Source organism: Sceloporus occidentalis, unplaced genomic scaffold, assembly GCF_023333645.1.
Source record: "Sceloporus occidentalis isolate IW3139 unplaced genomic scaffold, rSceOcc1.0.p SCAF_24, whole genome shotgun sequence".
NCBI classification, from domain to species: Eukaryota; Metazoa; Chordata; class Lepidosauria; order Squamata; family Phrynosomatidae; genus Sceloporus; species Sceloporus occidentalis.
The window spans coordinates 2,892,335-2,907,948 of record NW_028317004.1 but is presented as its reverse complement, the minus strand read 5'-3'; the positions used below and the strand labels follow the sequence as shown (position 1 = coordinate 2,907,948).

General features: G+C 37.5%; 1 protein-coding gene across 1 annotated transcript in view; it reads right to left on the bottom strand.

The window, feature by feature from the left end:
* Nucleotides 1-1,049: 1,049 nt before the first annotated feature.
* LOC149300514 (methylglutaconyl-CoA hydratase, mitochondrial-like) overlaps nucleotides 1,050-15,614 on the bottom strand; it is a 96,140-nt gene continuing 81,575 nt past the window's right edge. Inside the window, exons 7-10 of the mRNA XM_089485191.1 lie at nucleotides 6,934-7,121; nucleotides 3,208-3,258; nucleotides 2,748-2,795; nucleotides 1,050-1,127 (exon numbers count right to left, since the gene is read on the bottom strand). Coding sequence (XP_089341317.1) covers nucleotides 1,050-1,127; nucleotides 2,748-2,795; nucleotides 3,208-3,258; nucleotides 6,934-7,121 — 365 coding nt within the window. The remainder of the gene's footprint in view (nucleotides 1,128-2,747; nucleotides 2,796-3,207; nucleotides 3,259-6,933; nucleotides 7,122-15,614) is intronic.

Below are 15,614 nucleotides of genomic sequence, written 5' to 3'. Positions count from 1 at the left end.
AATTATTTTTATACGCCTGCAACAGATAACCAAATGTGTCTTGTCTGAAAATTTCCAGTTTGGAAAAGGGAATGGGCATGTTCCATTCTGTGTTCCTTAACTTGCAAAAAAAAATCTATGCATGTTGGGTTTTTTCAAATTCAAAATACTTGCGTTAATATATTTTTATAGTATTTTGGTCAACTGAACTGGTTTGGGGACAATCATAGTGAAAAGTACAGAAATGTGTTTTTACTCAAATATTTTAATGATTTAAATGTATTATTCATAATGCATGTTGGACTATACGTCTAAAAATGATATCAACAGAAATCTCTGTCTGCCCTTAAAAAGAGAAGGGTTTTGGGCACAAAACACTCCCGGTAAAGAAGGGGTTAATTTTGGCTCTCACTTTTCCTTAATAAACAAAAATGAAACCTACAACACCCACAAAAAACCCATCTCACCTGCCCAAGGGATTCCAATGCTAGGCAGCCTTTCTTGGAGCTGCTTTATGGTTATTTTGGCATAATCTGCTCCTTCACACACACACAGCAAGGACGCAACATCTGTGCCCAGATAACCCAAAAACTGTGTAAACCACAATTCAAATCCTAGTGTTTCCGTTATATTTTATTTATAGGATTACATACAGAGGTACACATTTTGTATTATGATGTATTACAATGTTCTATGGCTTTTTTCTCTTTTCTTATTCTTATTTTCCTATGGGTACAGCATTGGGTTATATGCTTCGTAAAAGCAATAACAAAAAAAAACCACAGTCATGTCTGTGTGTAGCCCATCACTGCAGCTTAAAAAGAAGGACTATTTCATTCCACGCAGGTTGCAAAGGCTTATGAATCTGACCTTGCACGTAGGCACAAGCACCTTCACTAACTATGAGAATGATTTGAAATGCATACTTAGGTCAGGTATGTGAGCACATTCCAGCATAATGCTTTCAATTATTTGTCATGGTTATGAAACTCCATGAACTGAGGCAATACGTCTTTAGAAGGTCCCAAAATCTTCTTCCGTATTCATTATACAGGCATCAATGTGCTCCTTTACTCTCCCTTGTATCGAGGTGGTCTTTTTTCTTTAAATGCTAGTAAGCCTTCAAGTCTATCTTTTGTCGGAATAACCTAAAAAATAAAACAAAAAGCTATTTAGATAACAAAAAGCCATGGACAAATAAAACATGCATTTACAGATGGCTTTGGCCTGCTTAATACATATCAGATCCCTCTGTCCTTTGCAACACCAAATGCCACGGTTTGGTTCTTTTGACATGTTTCTCCATTGAACATTCACCACGGAGATGGACGGACCATAGTACTGGAGAGTGCCATAATGACTGGAGGTGGATAGTAACTTGGCAACCCTTAAAACAAAATCTTAATTGAAAAGTTAGGAACAAGTAGATCTAAAGGAAATGCCACATGTAGTACAAAGGGACATATTTGAAATCTGTAAACAACAGCACTGCATATGGTGCAGAAAATGAAATGAATGCTCAAGTGTATGTGCGGTAGTTTAGGAAAAACTAATTTTAGCATACTCGCATAAACACCATTTGCTGGCTTTTGTGTAGGAGGTTTTACATTATAACAACAATAATTCCTTCCCGTGCAAGATGTAAACAAACAACAAATAAAACAATTAAGTACGCCTCTGCATGTAATCAAACCTGAAAATGTCACATCCCTCTCCCCAGTCTGTTAAAATATTAATGTTAAAAGTTAGAAGGCAAGAATAAGGCCTACATGGCACAACATACAGGTGACCATTGAGTGGTCAGTGATTAAAGTAGAATGCCCATCATTTTTGGTGATTACAAGTATCGGATTGAAATACATTTTAAAAATATTGTGCTTGCTTTTTTTTTTTTTTTTTTTAATAGTTTTTGCATAATTTAATGTTTTCAGGCAGTTGCATATATTCATTTATATGTGTTCTTGCTGTGGTATCTTGGCTCAATCTACAAGACAAACACCCTGACTCCTTAACTTACTGCCTCTGTAAACAACAGAATGGCTCAGTTTTATTCACACAACTGAAGACTGTGACTAATGAAAGTCTATAGAGGAATGGACTTTATTAAGATTGTCCATAAGAGTCAGCTTAGGCTGGTGTTTGAGCCATCAAGTCATCCAACAAATCACAGCTCAAAAAATGACAGCCCTCAGGTCTCCATAGTTCTCAGCTCTCTGGCAAGTTAAACAAATAAACCTTAGTCAGTCTGTAATTGTATTATTTCCACAAAATATTCAGAAAGATTCAGTTTCTGTATTTATACATCCCCTAAGAAAATTACAATTTTTTTCATTCAACAATACTAGAGGAGCCACTATGGCTGGTGGCAAGTTTAACCATCATTTTTAATAATCCCAAAAGAAGGTTAAAAAATATTGTCACCATCAGTATCCAAAAAAGACAAAGAGTTACCAGCGCTGCCTGTATACTAACACAAACCAATAGGACACTGAAAAAGATGGCACGTGATAGGCTATATAAGTGCAACTGAAAAATAGTATTTTAAGGATTTTACAGAACGCTACTGTACCATTCTCAGTGCACTACACTACAGGACACTGTATAATGCTGAAGCTAAATAAAAAATTCGGCTTTAGTTATAGACGCGTCACTTGTACTCATACTGCAATGTCCATGCAGAATTTAAGGGGACGCTTAAGGCAAGACAATACAGATATTGTTTTAGATACTATGAGTGACAACGGGCAAAAACAAACCTGTCTACATACCTGAGCATAGCAAGCTTCCTCTATGGCTAAGCCTGTTGCCAGATCAACCTACAAAATGTGAATAAAAACATTAGGAACATATTCTTGAAACACACAAGGAGGTGGGTAAATAATGCATCTGTAAACAAAAAGCATGTTAGAATTGAAGCAACTAATAGAGTGGAAGGGAGTTTCAGGAAACATATTATTATTTTATATTATTCTTCAAGATGCCAATGATATCACAGTCTAGATAGGTGCATTAATGTCAAGAAGACTAAGTGGAACCCAAGAAACTAAACTAATCGGACTCTGATATCTCCACTCCAAAAAAGATATAGATTGGCGTGTTAATGTAACTTGCCTGTGGCTGCAGGATTGGTAATGCAAGTCTAAGTACAAAACTGAAACGCTACTTTCAAAAAACTCCAGGGAACTTTGTTATAGAAATATAAATGTCTTGAAAGTTATATGAACTTACCTCAATGCCTTGGTTGATCGCCAATTTAGCCATTCGCAATGCTATAGGTCCCTATGTAAAACATAAACAAATAAATAAATCAGACCATGCACTAATTGTATTAACAGCAAATAATCTTGGCTTAATTACTATGATTTAAATATGCCTACTGTATCTGTATCACCTATTCATTACTTGGCACCATTACATCCATTAAATAAACAGCATATAGCTTTAATCTAATTTTTTTAAGCAGTAACACAAAATATATACAATTGTATTGGTCCAAGAGAAGATAAAATCTGAAAATCGTTATAGATATTAGAGGAACAACATTCTGAACTAAGGTCATTGAAACTAATGTAACTTTACACTTTATTCTGTAAATGTTGGTTCAACAAAATAGTCTTACAAACATCTTCAAATCTATCCAACTATTTAAGGGATTTGGTTTGAAATGGAGGTTTTAACTCGGGGGTTAAAAGTCAAAGTTCATAGTCAAGGACAGGCAAGGTTTACAGATTGCAATCATGACTTAATGGTTGAGACTTTGCTTCAACTTTTAAGCGCATCTATTTGAACAGGTCACACAGTTGTGTCTTCTCTCTTGATTTTCCTTAACCTTAATCTGCAGTTGTTTAAAAATTTATTAGCCCAATTTTCCCTTCACTTTTGAGCACATCATTTTGTAGGATGTAGTGTTAGATAATGGAGTCTGAGAATCTTTTGGTGTGAAAAAGTTAGTCCACCTATTTTAATGTACTTGCCATCAAATTAAAGTTAACAGCACAAAAGATTCTAAAAAAGGGCAATATCCAATATGACTCCACCATTATAAAGAAATTCACGACAGAGCAGGAAGGTGAAAACCACTACTCTCTAAGAAGAACATGAATGCTAGCCACATTGCTTCTCCTAAAGTGTTCTAGAACAATGTCCTCATGACAGTAGAGTCAAAAGTAGAAATTGCGTGCAATGTGGATCTTGTTATGTGGGGTAAATACTGCCTTCCACTTTATTACCTTCATACCAATTGTACAACATGGTGGTGACACTGTAATGCTTTGTGGATATTATGCTGCCACAGAACCTGGACAGTTAGCTAATTTCACTTTGTACTATTTGTTCATCAGACTAAACTCTATTGAGGTGATGTGGCAAGACCTGATTTGTATGAAACATACAGTTCTTGCTTAGAAAAACAACAGTGACTAAGTTAAAGCAGTTATGCGTGGAGGTACGGGACACAATTTCTCTATAGTGCAACAAGAGAATGGTCAACAGAAAGTGTTTGATTGTGGTTATTACAGCTATATGTGGCACAAAACAAGGTTTTGAATCTGAGGGGCTGATTGTTACATAAATGTACTTGATAACTGACATAAGTATCAAAATTATGTTATTTCTTCACTAAACTTCTCTTTTATCTAATATTAGGATCTGGGTGAAGATCTCATAATTTGTAGTGCAGTATTTGGAAACAACACAGAAAATCAAACGGGCCAAATACGTTTTCACACAACTGTATCTCTGGAGTACAGAAGCTGCGGGCGAGGAAGAACAAGAAGGAACAGCAAGCAAATTTCCAGATGACGTTGGATTTCAGCGGAAAGCAAACCCTTAGCCAATTTTAGACTGAAATGTTTCCTTATTTATGGCATGTCACAACTAGTTCACAAGATATGACCACATTCAAAGCGATTACAAAAGTTACATCATCTACTGCAAATTCCTCCTGTAACTCATTATGTGCCAATTATATTTAAGCTACTCTCGTGTAACAGTAGGTAGACATTGTTTTGTTCTTTTTTGTTTAGCTGTGTGTATCTATGCACTCTTTTGTATCTACGCACGCCTTATATTCAATCATTTATATTATTGTTCAAAAATTCTTCTGTGAATAAATATATGACTTTCAGAACTTTATACACACCTTTCCCCAGGTCTCGCATTATGCTTCACAAGACAAAGACTTGCAGACCCTCAGATGCGATGAAGTAACATAGCATTCCCCCCAATTTTTTGCTTACGTTTTAGGACCCTGCTAACTCCCCTAGTAAAGCTGGTAGGCCGCACTTGTCTGTGAAGTGCTGTATCTTCCTTACCTCACCTATCAGACCCAACTCTCCACAGCACTCAGAGACATATTCTCGCCTAGGGAAGCATGGCGGAGGGGGCCGCAGCTACTGGGATACTTTACTAAGAGCAGATCCCAATATTGGGCTCTCTAGTTTACTATATACAGGGCAGCCACAGCTGCAATAATTAGAGATTGTACAGATTACATTCTTCCTCCAATTTTTATTTTCCAGATTACCACTTTTTTGATACACTGTATTTTAATTTATTAATACTTAGTGAGTCAGTGTCGTTGCAATGCTGCTTTATTTACAATAAAGCACAATAATGCAAAAAATTCCCGTACATAAAAAGTAAACCTGTTATTTAAAAAAGAAGTAGTTATTGTGTTTGGCAGCCTGAGGGCTTCAGTTATATAATGTAGGTAAAATGCACGTATTTCAGCTTCACGCTTCACTGAAGGTTATATAACGCTGTCATTTCCAGAGAAGCTTATTACTGGTTGCTTTGAGAATCAATAAGGAATTCTTTAATGGATTCATGTTCAGTGCACTCTTGTGACCCCAAACGTGCTTGGCATTAGCTGTTGCTATCTTTATGATAGTAGATTATGTGCTGTGCCGTTTTTGTGCTATTTATTATGCAGTAGTCAAATCGGCCGAAACCTGTGTTTTAGTTCTGTAATTATGGAAATATGGAAGAAACTGACTTAGATGCAGTGTTTAGAAAAGGAAAGCATGCAAATATCATGTGATTGATAGAAGCAACAGTCTTTTAAAAATATGGGATTATGATAAAGCCAATCCAAATGTGTGTAGCCATGGTTTGAAAATAGGCACATGTTGCAATATAGATTTCCATTACTTTAGAACACATGATGTTGGTACATTTACACAAAACAGGAACAAACAAACCACTAAATTACCACCTGTACATATTATACTTGTGATCTGCATCTTGTTTTTTTGGCAGTAACATACACAAGTCAAACTGTGGAAAATGGTCATCGCAAAACTTCCACAGGAGGAATGACTGATAGTTAGGATCAAAATGTACAATTAATGTCTAAGAATATATATATATATATATATATATATATATGGTTTTTTTTCCTCCTTAACCTTCTTTTGTCTCTCTCCAGTGGAACATGTGTACATTCAAAACAGCCCACTCACAGCACCCCCACAATGGCTTTCCAGAGAGAGAAAAAACAACAAGGTAAAAATAAACAAAACGCAATGCGGAGAACACACCACATAAAAATGCAAGTAGAATGACATTTTAAAAAGTATATACATATATATATATATATATATATATACATACACACACACACATATTTATCACATAACAGACTAATCCATTAATTAGTTTTAAAAGCTGATATATTTGTAACTAGAAAAAAAAGATTAAAAGTGCTGTAAATTTTTTTAAAGAATATGTTAACTGCCATTTCTCAGTCCAGTGATAGATCATGGACAGATATGGATTATGGTATATTTAAGACTGGTTTATAGCAGCAGAGTAGATTTTTTTTTCTTCACCAGTGACTATAAACTGGAATTGTGCCTTTATATTCACTTGAGGCATATTATAAAGACCTTTTGTTTCTGATAAGACTAATTAATTTCTAGGGGTCAGTCATATCCCAAACAACCCTTATGTTACCTGAGGTGTAAATTCTCGAGCTAAAGCAACAGCTCTTCTGTAGGCTGCATCCCCGTCGTCATTCTGTTCTACAACGTGACTAACTAATCCCACCGACTTTGCTTCATTACCGTCTAAGACACGAGCCGAGAAGATAAGTTCCTTAGCCAGAGCAACTCCAACTGCGCGGGGCAATCGTTGTGTACCTCCTAAAATAAAAGTACAAATATTTTAAGTCAACTTGCATTTAGTTAATAACTGTAAAATATTATATTAGAGGGGTTATAAAAACATGACCAAAGTGTTTCCAAAGATAAACGTTGCGCGGGGAGGTGTAGTATGTAGTAATTGAAAAGATCTTCAGCATGTCCTGCATTTTAAAGAAAATGTACACGTTGAAGGCCAAAGGACAGAAAAGATTGTGAGATTAACTACTAGTGTTTGGTGCAGGTGCTCGCAATGAAATCATTCATTATTTGCTTTTTGTTCTGTCACTCAGCTTGAATTACATTTCAACATGGCTGGGGCACTGTGCCTTAAAATTTAGAGAAAATAGATTAATTGTTATATCTACACAAATGCTTTAATGCAACTGCATTGTCAAGGGGAAATGCTTTTTCAATGGACTGGTTGCTATGTGAATTGTTACCAGAGTTTCAGACAGAAAGGATTTACCTGGCAAAACTCAAGCTTCCCTACACATTTCTACAATGTAACAATAGTAGTACATGCTTAATCCATTTCTGCTTTTTTTCAGCCATTTTTGTGCAACATGTCTACAAAGACATAATTTCTTTTATATAAAGGTGTGATTATAAAGGCTCTAGGGTCACAAGGGCTGCCAATCATGGATAACCATGTCCGATGAACGGATATTACATAGGCAGGACTAATAAATGACTACCACAAGCATACATATACTAAAAAACACCCTTTATTTATAAAACTAACACACTAAACATTCATGATCCATCATTACCATCTCAGAAACATATTACAACTCACTGCAAAAATGCACACAAGGAACCGTGAACTTTGGCGTATTTTGGAACAAGAAACACATGTAACAGCATTTACAACACAGAAAAAGGGTTATATTTTTACAGGACAATAAAGGGAATCATTTATGAAAACTATACAATTTAAATTCCTCCTCCAGGCTTAAAATACATCTTTTTCTATAAAAACAATCCGTCTACATAACCACTGGTAGCTCAGCCATTTTGGCAGGATGCTGGTCAACCAAACTGTCACACCAACCGGTGTAGTACGTACATGGACTGGCTACCCGGTAGAGATGGCACGGCCAATTTCAGTATGTGAGGGGTTAATTCGATTGTATAGGCATGTGGTGCCAAAAGGTCTTTTAAGATAAACTGGTCTTTTGAAGCTGGGACTCCAAGGAAGGCCCTCTGCCAGGTGTGAAATTTCACAGGGAGGCGGTGCCTTTAAGTCTGCTAGCCGAGTCATTCACCATATGCCTGTATCCCCTCATAGACCCCGGATTCTTTGATATGCTAAGTGACCACTAGCAGTCAGGAAAACCATTTCATATCCAGGTCATATCCAACCCATATCAATAATAACTCATATATTCATTATCATACCGCCTTGTGTGCATACCTTGAACGGGGAAAGCGCACCCTACAAAAAGAGTACAAACATGGAGGCGCCACTTAACCAGTTTGGAAGGAATTGTGAAGTCTATGATGTTTAGTCATAAGTAGCAAGTGTGACATATCTATGGACTTCACAATTTACAGGAAATTCATAAATGCATGAATTATGGCTGTGGCGAGCACAGGAGGGACGATTAAATGAAAATAAGTTATTTGGACTGATATGTTTCCACCACACAAGGGGGAGGTCACTTATGATACACCTTCCCTCCGCTTATACCACCTCTGGGCCGGCTTGGAAACTCGAGATGAACTGGGAAAGAGTATAAAATTAACGAGAGAAGATGGGTCAGTGTGCTTACTAGGGGCCAAGATCTAATTTTGAGTAAATTGCCATCTTTCCTTGCCGGAGCCCTACGGACAGAAAAACTGTTACTTGACCATTCAGTGAGTAGTTAGGTTTTCTGTAATTTTCTCCTTTTTATTTTATCTGTTTGGTGTAAATCTGTTTATCATCTTTTTTTGTTTGCACTATGATTTTTTTGTTCATAATAAATATTCCTTTATTAAGTTCTGTCCTTTGTCTGGTAAAGACTCATGTTACCTGATTAGACCATTTTATCGGTAATTTGAAATCACATAATTATTGTGTTAAAATATATTGTGTGGGTTTTTTAGTCTGATTCGTTTGGGGTACCAAGGCACCCCATTTCTAAATTGTCTTGGTGGTGGCAGCGTTATTTTGATATTTGTTATATCATTATAGTTAATTGCGGGTGGTATTAAGTTTACATAACCACCCAAGGCAATAAAGTCGCACGCTTGGAGTAGAGTGCGTTCGTGACACAAACCACCTGCAGTGAAAATACAAGATTGTTTAATGTATCACAGAGGTTTGCATTCAGTTGGTTTTATTTATATAGGCTACTGTGGCCATAGGCACTGCTCCTCACCAAGAGCTGGCTCCCCCTACGTAATCCTTTAAGGCAAACAAGACTAACACATATTAAATAGGGGTGTCTATTAACCCCTAATAAACACAGACAATTGAGTAAAGTTACACATGAGTTTAGGACCTCAGAGGTTTCTTTTTCAGAAGAAATGTGAAGAAGAGATGTTGAAGGTCATGAAAGCTTATATAGCTTTACATCTTTTTCTATGTTGGTCTGTTAAAAAGCTTCAACTTTAAAGAAAGTCTCTGGCTTAAATGCTACCACTACCTACTGAAATAAACTATTGCTTCCAAATACCCCACCACAATTGGCTCCAAATACAACTAACTATAGCATTACTATGACTAGATATTGTGGGCCAACACTAATTTATGGTATTCACAAAATATATGCTAGGTATAATCTAGCCATCTGAGGAAAAATGGCAGAAATTATATAGTATATAAAAAGACCCACAAAAATAAAATGCCACTTTCAGGAAAGTACCCTGGCTTCCCCTCTATTCCATCTTCCCTTGACCTTCTTAGAATGTGGGTTGCAACACACTTCCTTGTAGCTTCCCTTTTTGAAGTCTTGTAATATATTTCTATTAATAACTGGGAAGCCTATTGTAACCTCCTCACATCACTGCAAACAGCCACTGAGTACATTTTCCCAAAAAGTGGAAATGTTTGAACAATAAAATTTATACATGGATCCATTGAAAGTAATAGCCAGCTGTACAAGACAGCCTTTAGACAAAACTCGGGAAGAGGTGCAGTAGTCAGCTCACCACTCATGGACAGCAGTTTCGTCCTTCATGGTACTCGTCAGCATGAGGTTGTGATACTGTACGGCGGGCAATTACTTTCAAGGGATCCATGTATAAAGTGGATATTGAGGAAAAAGGTTATCATTGTTGACCTTATTTGCATGCGCCTACCCAGAATCCCTTGTGGTTGTGGCAGCACCATGAGACTTCTGAGGGAAAAACAAGCCTCCTGGCTTGTCTGGTGTCTGTAGATGAGTGTTTAATAATACTTCTACTACCCTCTTAATTTTAGTGGAAGGGTTTTCCATCACCTTTACCCACCATAACTTATGTAATTGAATTATTTGGATTCAGGTTTTCAAGTTCTGAAAACCACCCAAGGCAATAAAGTTTATTTAAGTAGGAATCTTGTTAAATGAGTAAACAGAAAACAACAACAACAAAAGTGTTATATTAATAATGGCAGACGTTTTATTATATTAGAAATGGCAGGGAAAATTAAATTATTAATATGTGTTAAAGTGTAAGAATTAGGATCAGAATCCAATACAACCTCCTTCTCTGCCAACCTAAACAACATTCTATGTGTGTCTATTTACTTTAATACACAAGCCTATTTTAACTATCCCTTTAACAACAGGGCCATTTTAAACTGTAACATAAAGCTATTATTCATGTGACGGGGCACCTTTAATATTACGCTACATTGGCCTGCACTCAAACGTCCTAATATTATATAATATATAATACTCATATTGTAATCTAAGACTCCAGTTTTACAAAAAGTTACAAAACTATTACATAACAGCATCTCTTTAAGATGACGCAATAAAAGTTAACTGGAAACAAAGCTGCCATTTCGTTAGAGATGCAAATGTAACCTGGTTACACTGGCACCAAGGAAAGAGTACTGAAAACAATTGCTGTTTTTTAATCGGGAAACACAATGAGTTGCAACATTTCAATATCAACCAATGTGATCTACATTTTTAAGGAAGAGGTAATACTCTTTAATATTCTATGAGTATTGATTAAGAGCATGACCAACGTGGCCCATATTATGCTGGAAACTGATAAATATTCCTCATGGACAAAGTGAGTTTCCCACCAAGCCACAAATATCTTAATATCTGTAAACTAACAAATTATTTAGTGGATTCAGCTGTGAAATCCTGCTGCAGAGGATCCTTTTAAAGGATGAAAGTACAATATGGCATCTTCTTTGCAGCTCGGACTTCCCAGTCAGCTTCTGTGTGCAGGGTGGGCAGATTCAAAAAAGAGAGGAGATTGGCTCTACTATAGAGTGCCGAAGGCTGATGTCTATTGGCTGAACTATTTTGGTGTCAGTGACAATTCTCCTCTCGTGGCTGGTACAAAAGCCAAAACTAAATAAATATATAAAAATACACAAACTACGCCGACATAATGAATATGACAATGTTAATGAGCCAAGTACATTATTTATGGTATTGTAAATATAAACTGCTTAAGTGCAAAATGGTAATGTCTTTAACTGACCAAATTAGTACTTTTGAAAAATTTTTTTACTATACAGTACAGAAAAAATATCAAATATCTCCTGTGCCACAAAAAATAACATGCTACAAATAGTGACCTTGTAGAAGTAAAGCGCTATGAAAACTGTAAAAAGTATTAAGCGTTTTGACCTTTTTCCCACACATATTATTTAAACACAGTGTTGATACATCATTAAACAATGCTATAAAAAGTTTGCCTTCTAGTGCAAATCATTTACACGAAATGTTTTTAAAACAGCATCTGTGAAATGCAGTTTAACCCCTTCGAGACAAAGGCTGATTTTACTTTTTGTACCCTTTGTGACAATGGCCTTTTTAACATTTCTGCGCTGCTCGTGTTTAGCTGTAATTTTCTTCTTTCCCGTTTACTGAACCCACACACATTAGATATTGTTTTTTTCAGGACAAGAAGGGCTTTCTTTAGATGACATTGTTTTGATTGTATCATATTATTTACTATTAAAAAAATTATAAAATATGGTGAAAAATTTAGAAAAAAATGACTGTTTCTAACTTTTAGTTGAAAAATCTTTTACTCATCTATAAAAGGTAATGAAAAAACCTGCTAAATAGATTCTACTATTTGTCCTGAGTTTAGAAATACCCAATGTTTTTAGGTTTTTTTGCTTTTTTCTACCCATTATGGGGCAATAAGTACAGGTAGCGTTTTGCTATTTCAAAGCCATTTTTTCCAAATCTGGTAATTCTTCCCCCCATGTGCCATTTCGGGTATCTTTGAACCCGGCCAAATGCAATTTACCCCATCAAGTCATATATTTTTAAAAACTAGACAGCCCAGGGTATTCCAAATGCTAGTATTTTAACTCTTTCCATGCACCATATCTACCACCAGTCTTTGTCAAACTTTATGGTAGTCATTTTTTTGCATTTGTTTTGTCATACACATTTTACTTCAGGTATGAATTAAAATGTTCTAGTTTATGTCACTATCACAAAACACCCCAATATGTGTTCAGCAACATCTCCTGAGCGCAGCGATACCCCACATGAATGATTTTGCCTGGCTGTTTGGGGGCAAAAGGGCCACATTTGGGGCATGCGCATTTTTCAATGTTGAACTTTGGCATTTGGGGATCCACTGCCCATGCCCTATTTGGTACATCTTTGAGCCGGGCCATTTCAGTGTGCCCAATAAACCCATATATTTTTGAAAACTAGACACCCCAGGGTATTTCAAATGCTAGTATTTTAACTCTTTCCATGCACCATATCTACCACCAGTCTTTGTCAAACTTTGTGGTAGTCATTTTTTTGCATTTGGTTTTCCACACACATTTTAATTCAGGTATGAATTAAAAGGTTCTCGTATATGTCACTATCACAAAACACCCCAATATGTGTTCAGCAACATCTCCTGAGTACAGCGATACCTCACATGAATGATTTTGCCTGGCTGTTTTGGGGCAAAAGGGCCACATTTGGGGCATGCGCTTTTTTCAATGTTGAACTTTGGCATTTGGGATCCACTGCCCATGCCCTATTTGGTACATCTTTGAGCCAGGCCATTTCAGTGTGCCCAACAAAACCATATATTTTTCAAAACTAGACACCACAGGGTATTTTAAATGCTGGTATTTTAACTCTTTGCATGCACATATTTTACCACCAGCATTTTTTCAAAGTTTGCAGTAATATTTTTGTGTGTGTATTTTTCCCACACACACCTACTTTATGTATGAATTTACAGCTCCTGGTATATGCCGCTGTCACACGACACCCCATAATGTGTTCAGCAACATCTCCTGAGTGCAGTGATACCCCACATGCATGGGTGTGTCATTTTTTGGGGGAACTAAAAGGCCACATTTGGTACGTGTGCATTTTTCTAATTGGAAATTAGATGTGTGGCCATCCTTCCCCCCGTGTTAATTGGGACGTTGTTGAACCTGGCCCATTCAATTTACCCCATCAAATCATACATTTTTTAAAAGTAGACACCCCACGGGCATTTAATATGCCAGTATTTTAACTCTTTCCATGCGAGAATTGTTTTAAGCTAATATGCTAATTTTAGGACTTGCTCACAAAAATATATTTTTTATATATATATATATATTTTTTTTTTATTATTTTTTTAAAAAAAAAATTTAACATTTTTTTTCAACTTGGAGGTTCCCCTGATAGTGACATCAGTGGGAAATGATTTTTACATTTTACTGTTTTTTTACTATTTTTTTCTAATTATTATTAATTTTATTTTATTTTTTAATTTATTTTTACTAATCACACTGTGATTAGAAAGCTGGGCTCCATTGACTTGCATGGTGAATGCAGTACCTGTATTCAACCTGCAAGTGGAGCCAAAGTTCTCTAGATGGTCTGGACCATCTAGCGAACTTTTAAAATTTGTGGTTCCTGTTACAGGACGGCGGCCATCTTCCTTGATGGCGAAGATTGCCGGCAGCTGCGGCTGTGACCGCTCTCCGGAGCGGTCACAGCCCATCAAAAGGTTAGTGTTTGGTGTCGCTGGATGCCTCCTGATCGAGGCATTCCAGCGACACCATTTAAGTTTAGGAGGCGATCGTCGATCGCCTCCTAAACGCTTTTAAAACGGGCGTCCGCCGCCATACAAAGTATGGCGGATGTTGACGCCCCGTGGAGGGGCCAGAGATGGCCCCTTCGTGCCGATCGCGGCGTTGCTGAATGCCTCGAGGTCGAGGCATTCAGCAACGCTTTTTGGGTGCAGAAAGCGATAGTAGATCGCTTTCTGCACCCGTTTAAAGACGTGCCGGTCCTGGCACGTCAATTGTCGTAAAGCACATGCTTTTCCGTGCCGTGCCAGGACCGGCAATTGTCATTAAGGGGTTAAAGTTCTATAACCCTTCAACTAGTTTATACTGACTGCACTGATGTAATATACTATTATATCTTTCACTGTGTTAATCTGAAAAATATGAAGAATGGGGTTAGTAGGGCATACAAATGTGTTTGCTCGATTATAAGACAAGGTTTTTTTCAGAGCAAATGCTCTAAAAAATAACCATTGTGTTATATTCGAGGTCTTCTTCTAATCAGACCTCTGACTACAAGACTAAGATCCAAATCCCCCGCCGCGGTGCAGGGGACCTGGATCCTCCTCTCCGGCATCCGGTGGAGGTCTGCGCAATGCGCTTAGACAACCTCCGCTGCTGCCGGCATTTCCTCTGGGGCTCCTATGACGGAGCGCCGGCGTCACATGACCTTCCACTGCTCATTCATAGAAGCCCCAGCAAAAGTGCTGGCAGCAGCAGCGGAGGTTGTCTGCGTGCATCGCGCAGAACTCCACCGGCTGCCCCTGCTAGACACCAAGGAATCTGAAGCATGGGGAGAAGTCTAGGGAAGCACTGGCAAGACGGGGGAGGGTAAAAGTGGCATATGGGGGGTTTAAGGGCAGAGTTGCATATAAGGGGCTAAAAGGAATATCAGGGAGGCAGAGTTGCATATAGGGGTTAAAAGGAATATCAGGGAGGAAGAGTGGCATATAGAGGTTTATAAGGCATATCTGGGGCAGAGTGGCATATAGGGGGGTTAAAAAGGCATATATGGGAGGCAGAATGGCATATAGGGGTATTAGGCATATCTGGCGACAGAGTGGCATATGAGGGAGGCAGAGTGGCATATAGGGGGTATAAGGCATTTCTGGGGGGCAGAGTGGCATTTAAGGGAGTATAAGGTATATCTGGGGAAAAGATGTGCATAACTGGGGGAGGTTGGCAAATAAAAACAAAAATGCATTTTTCTCAATCATAGTGTCACGCACAGCGAGGTTGGAGACACTGATGCAGGTAGGACACAAAGAGCAGACAGGTTCAAGGTCAAGCCGAGGTTGGGGTACCAGAGG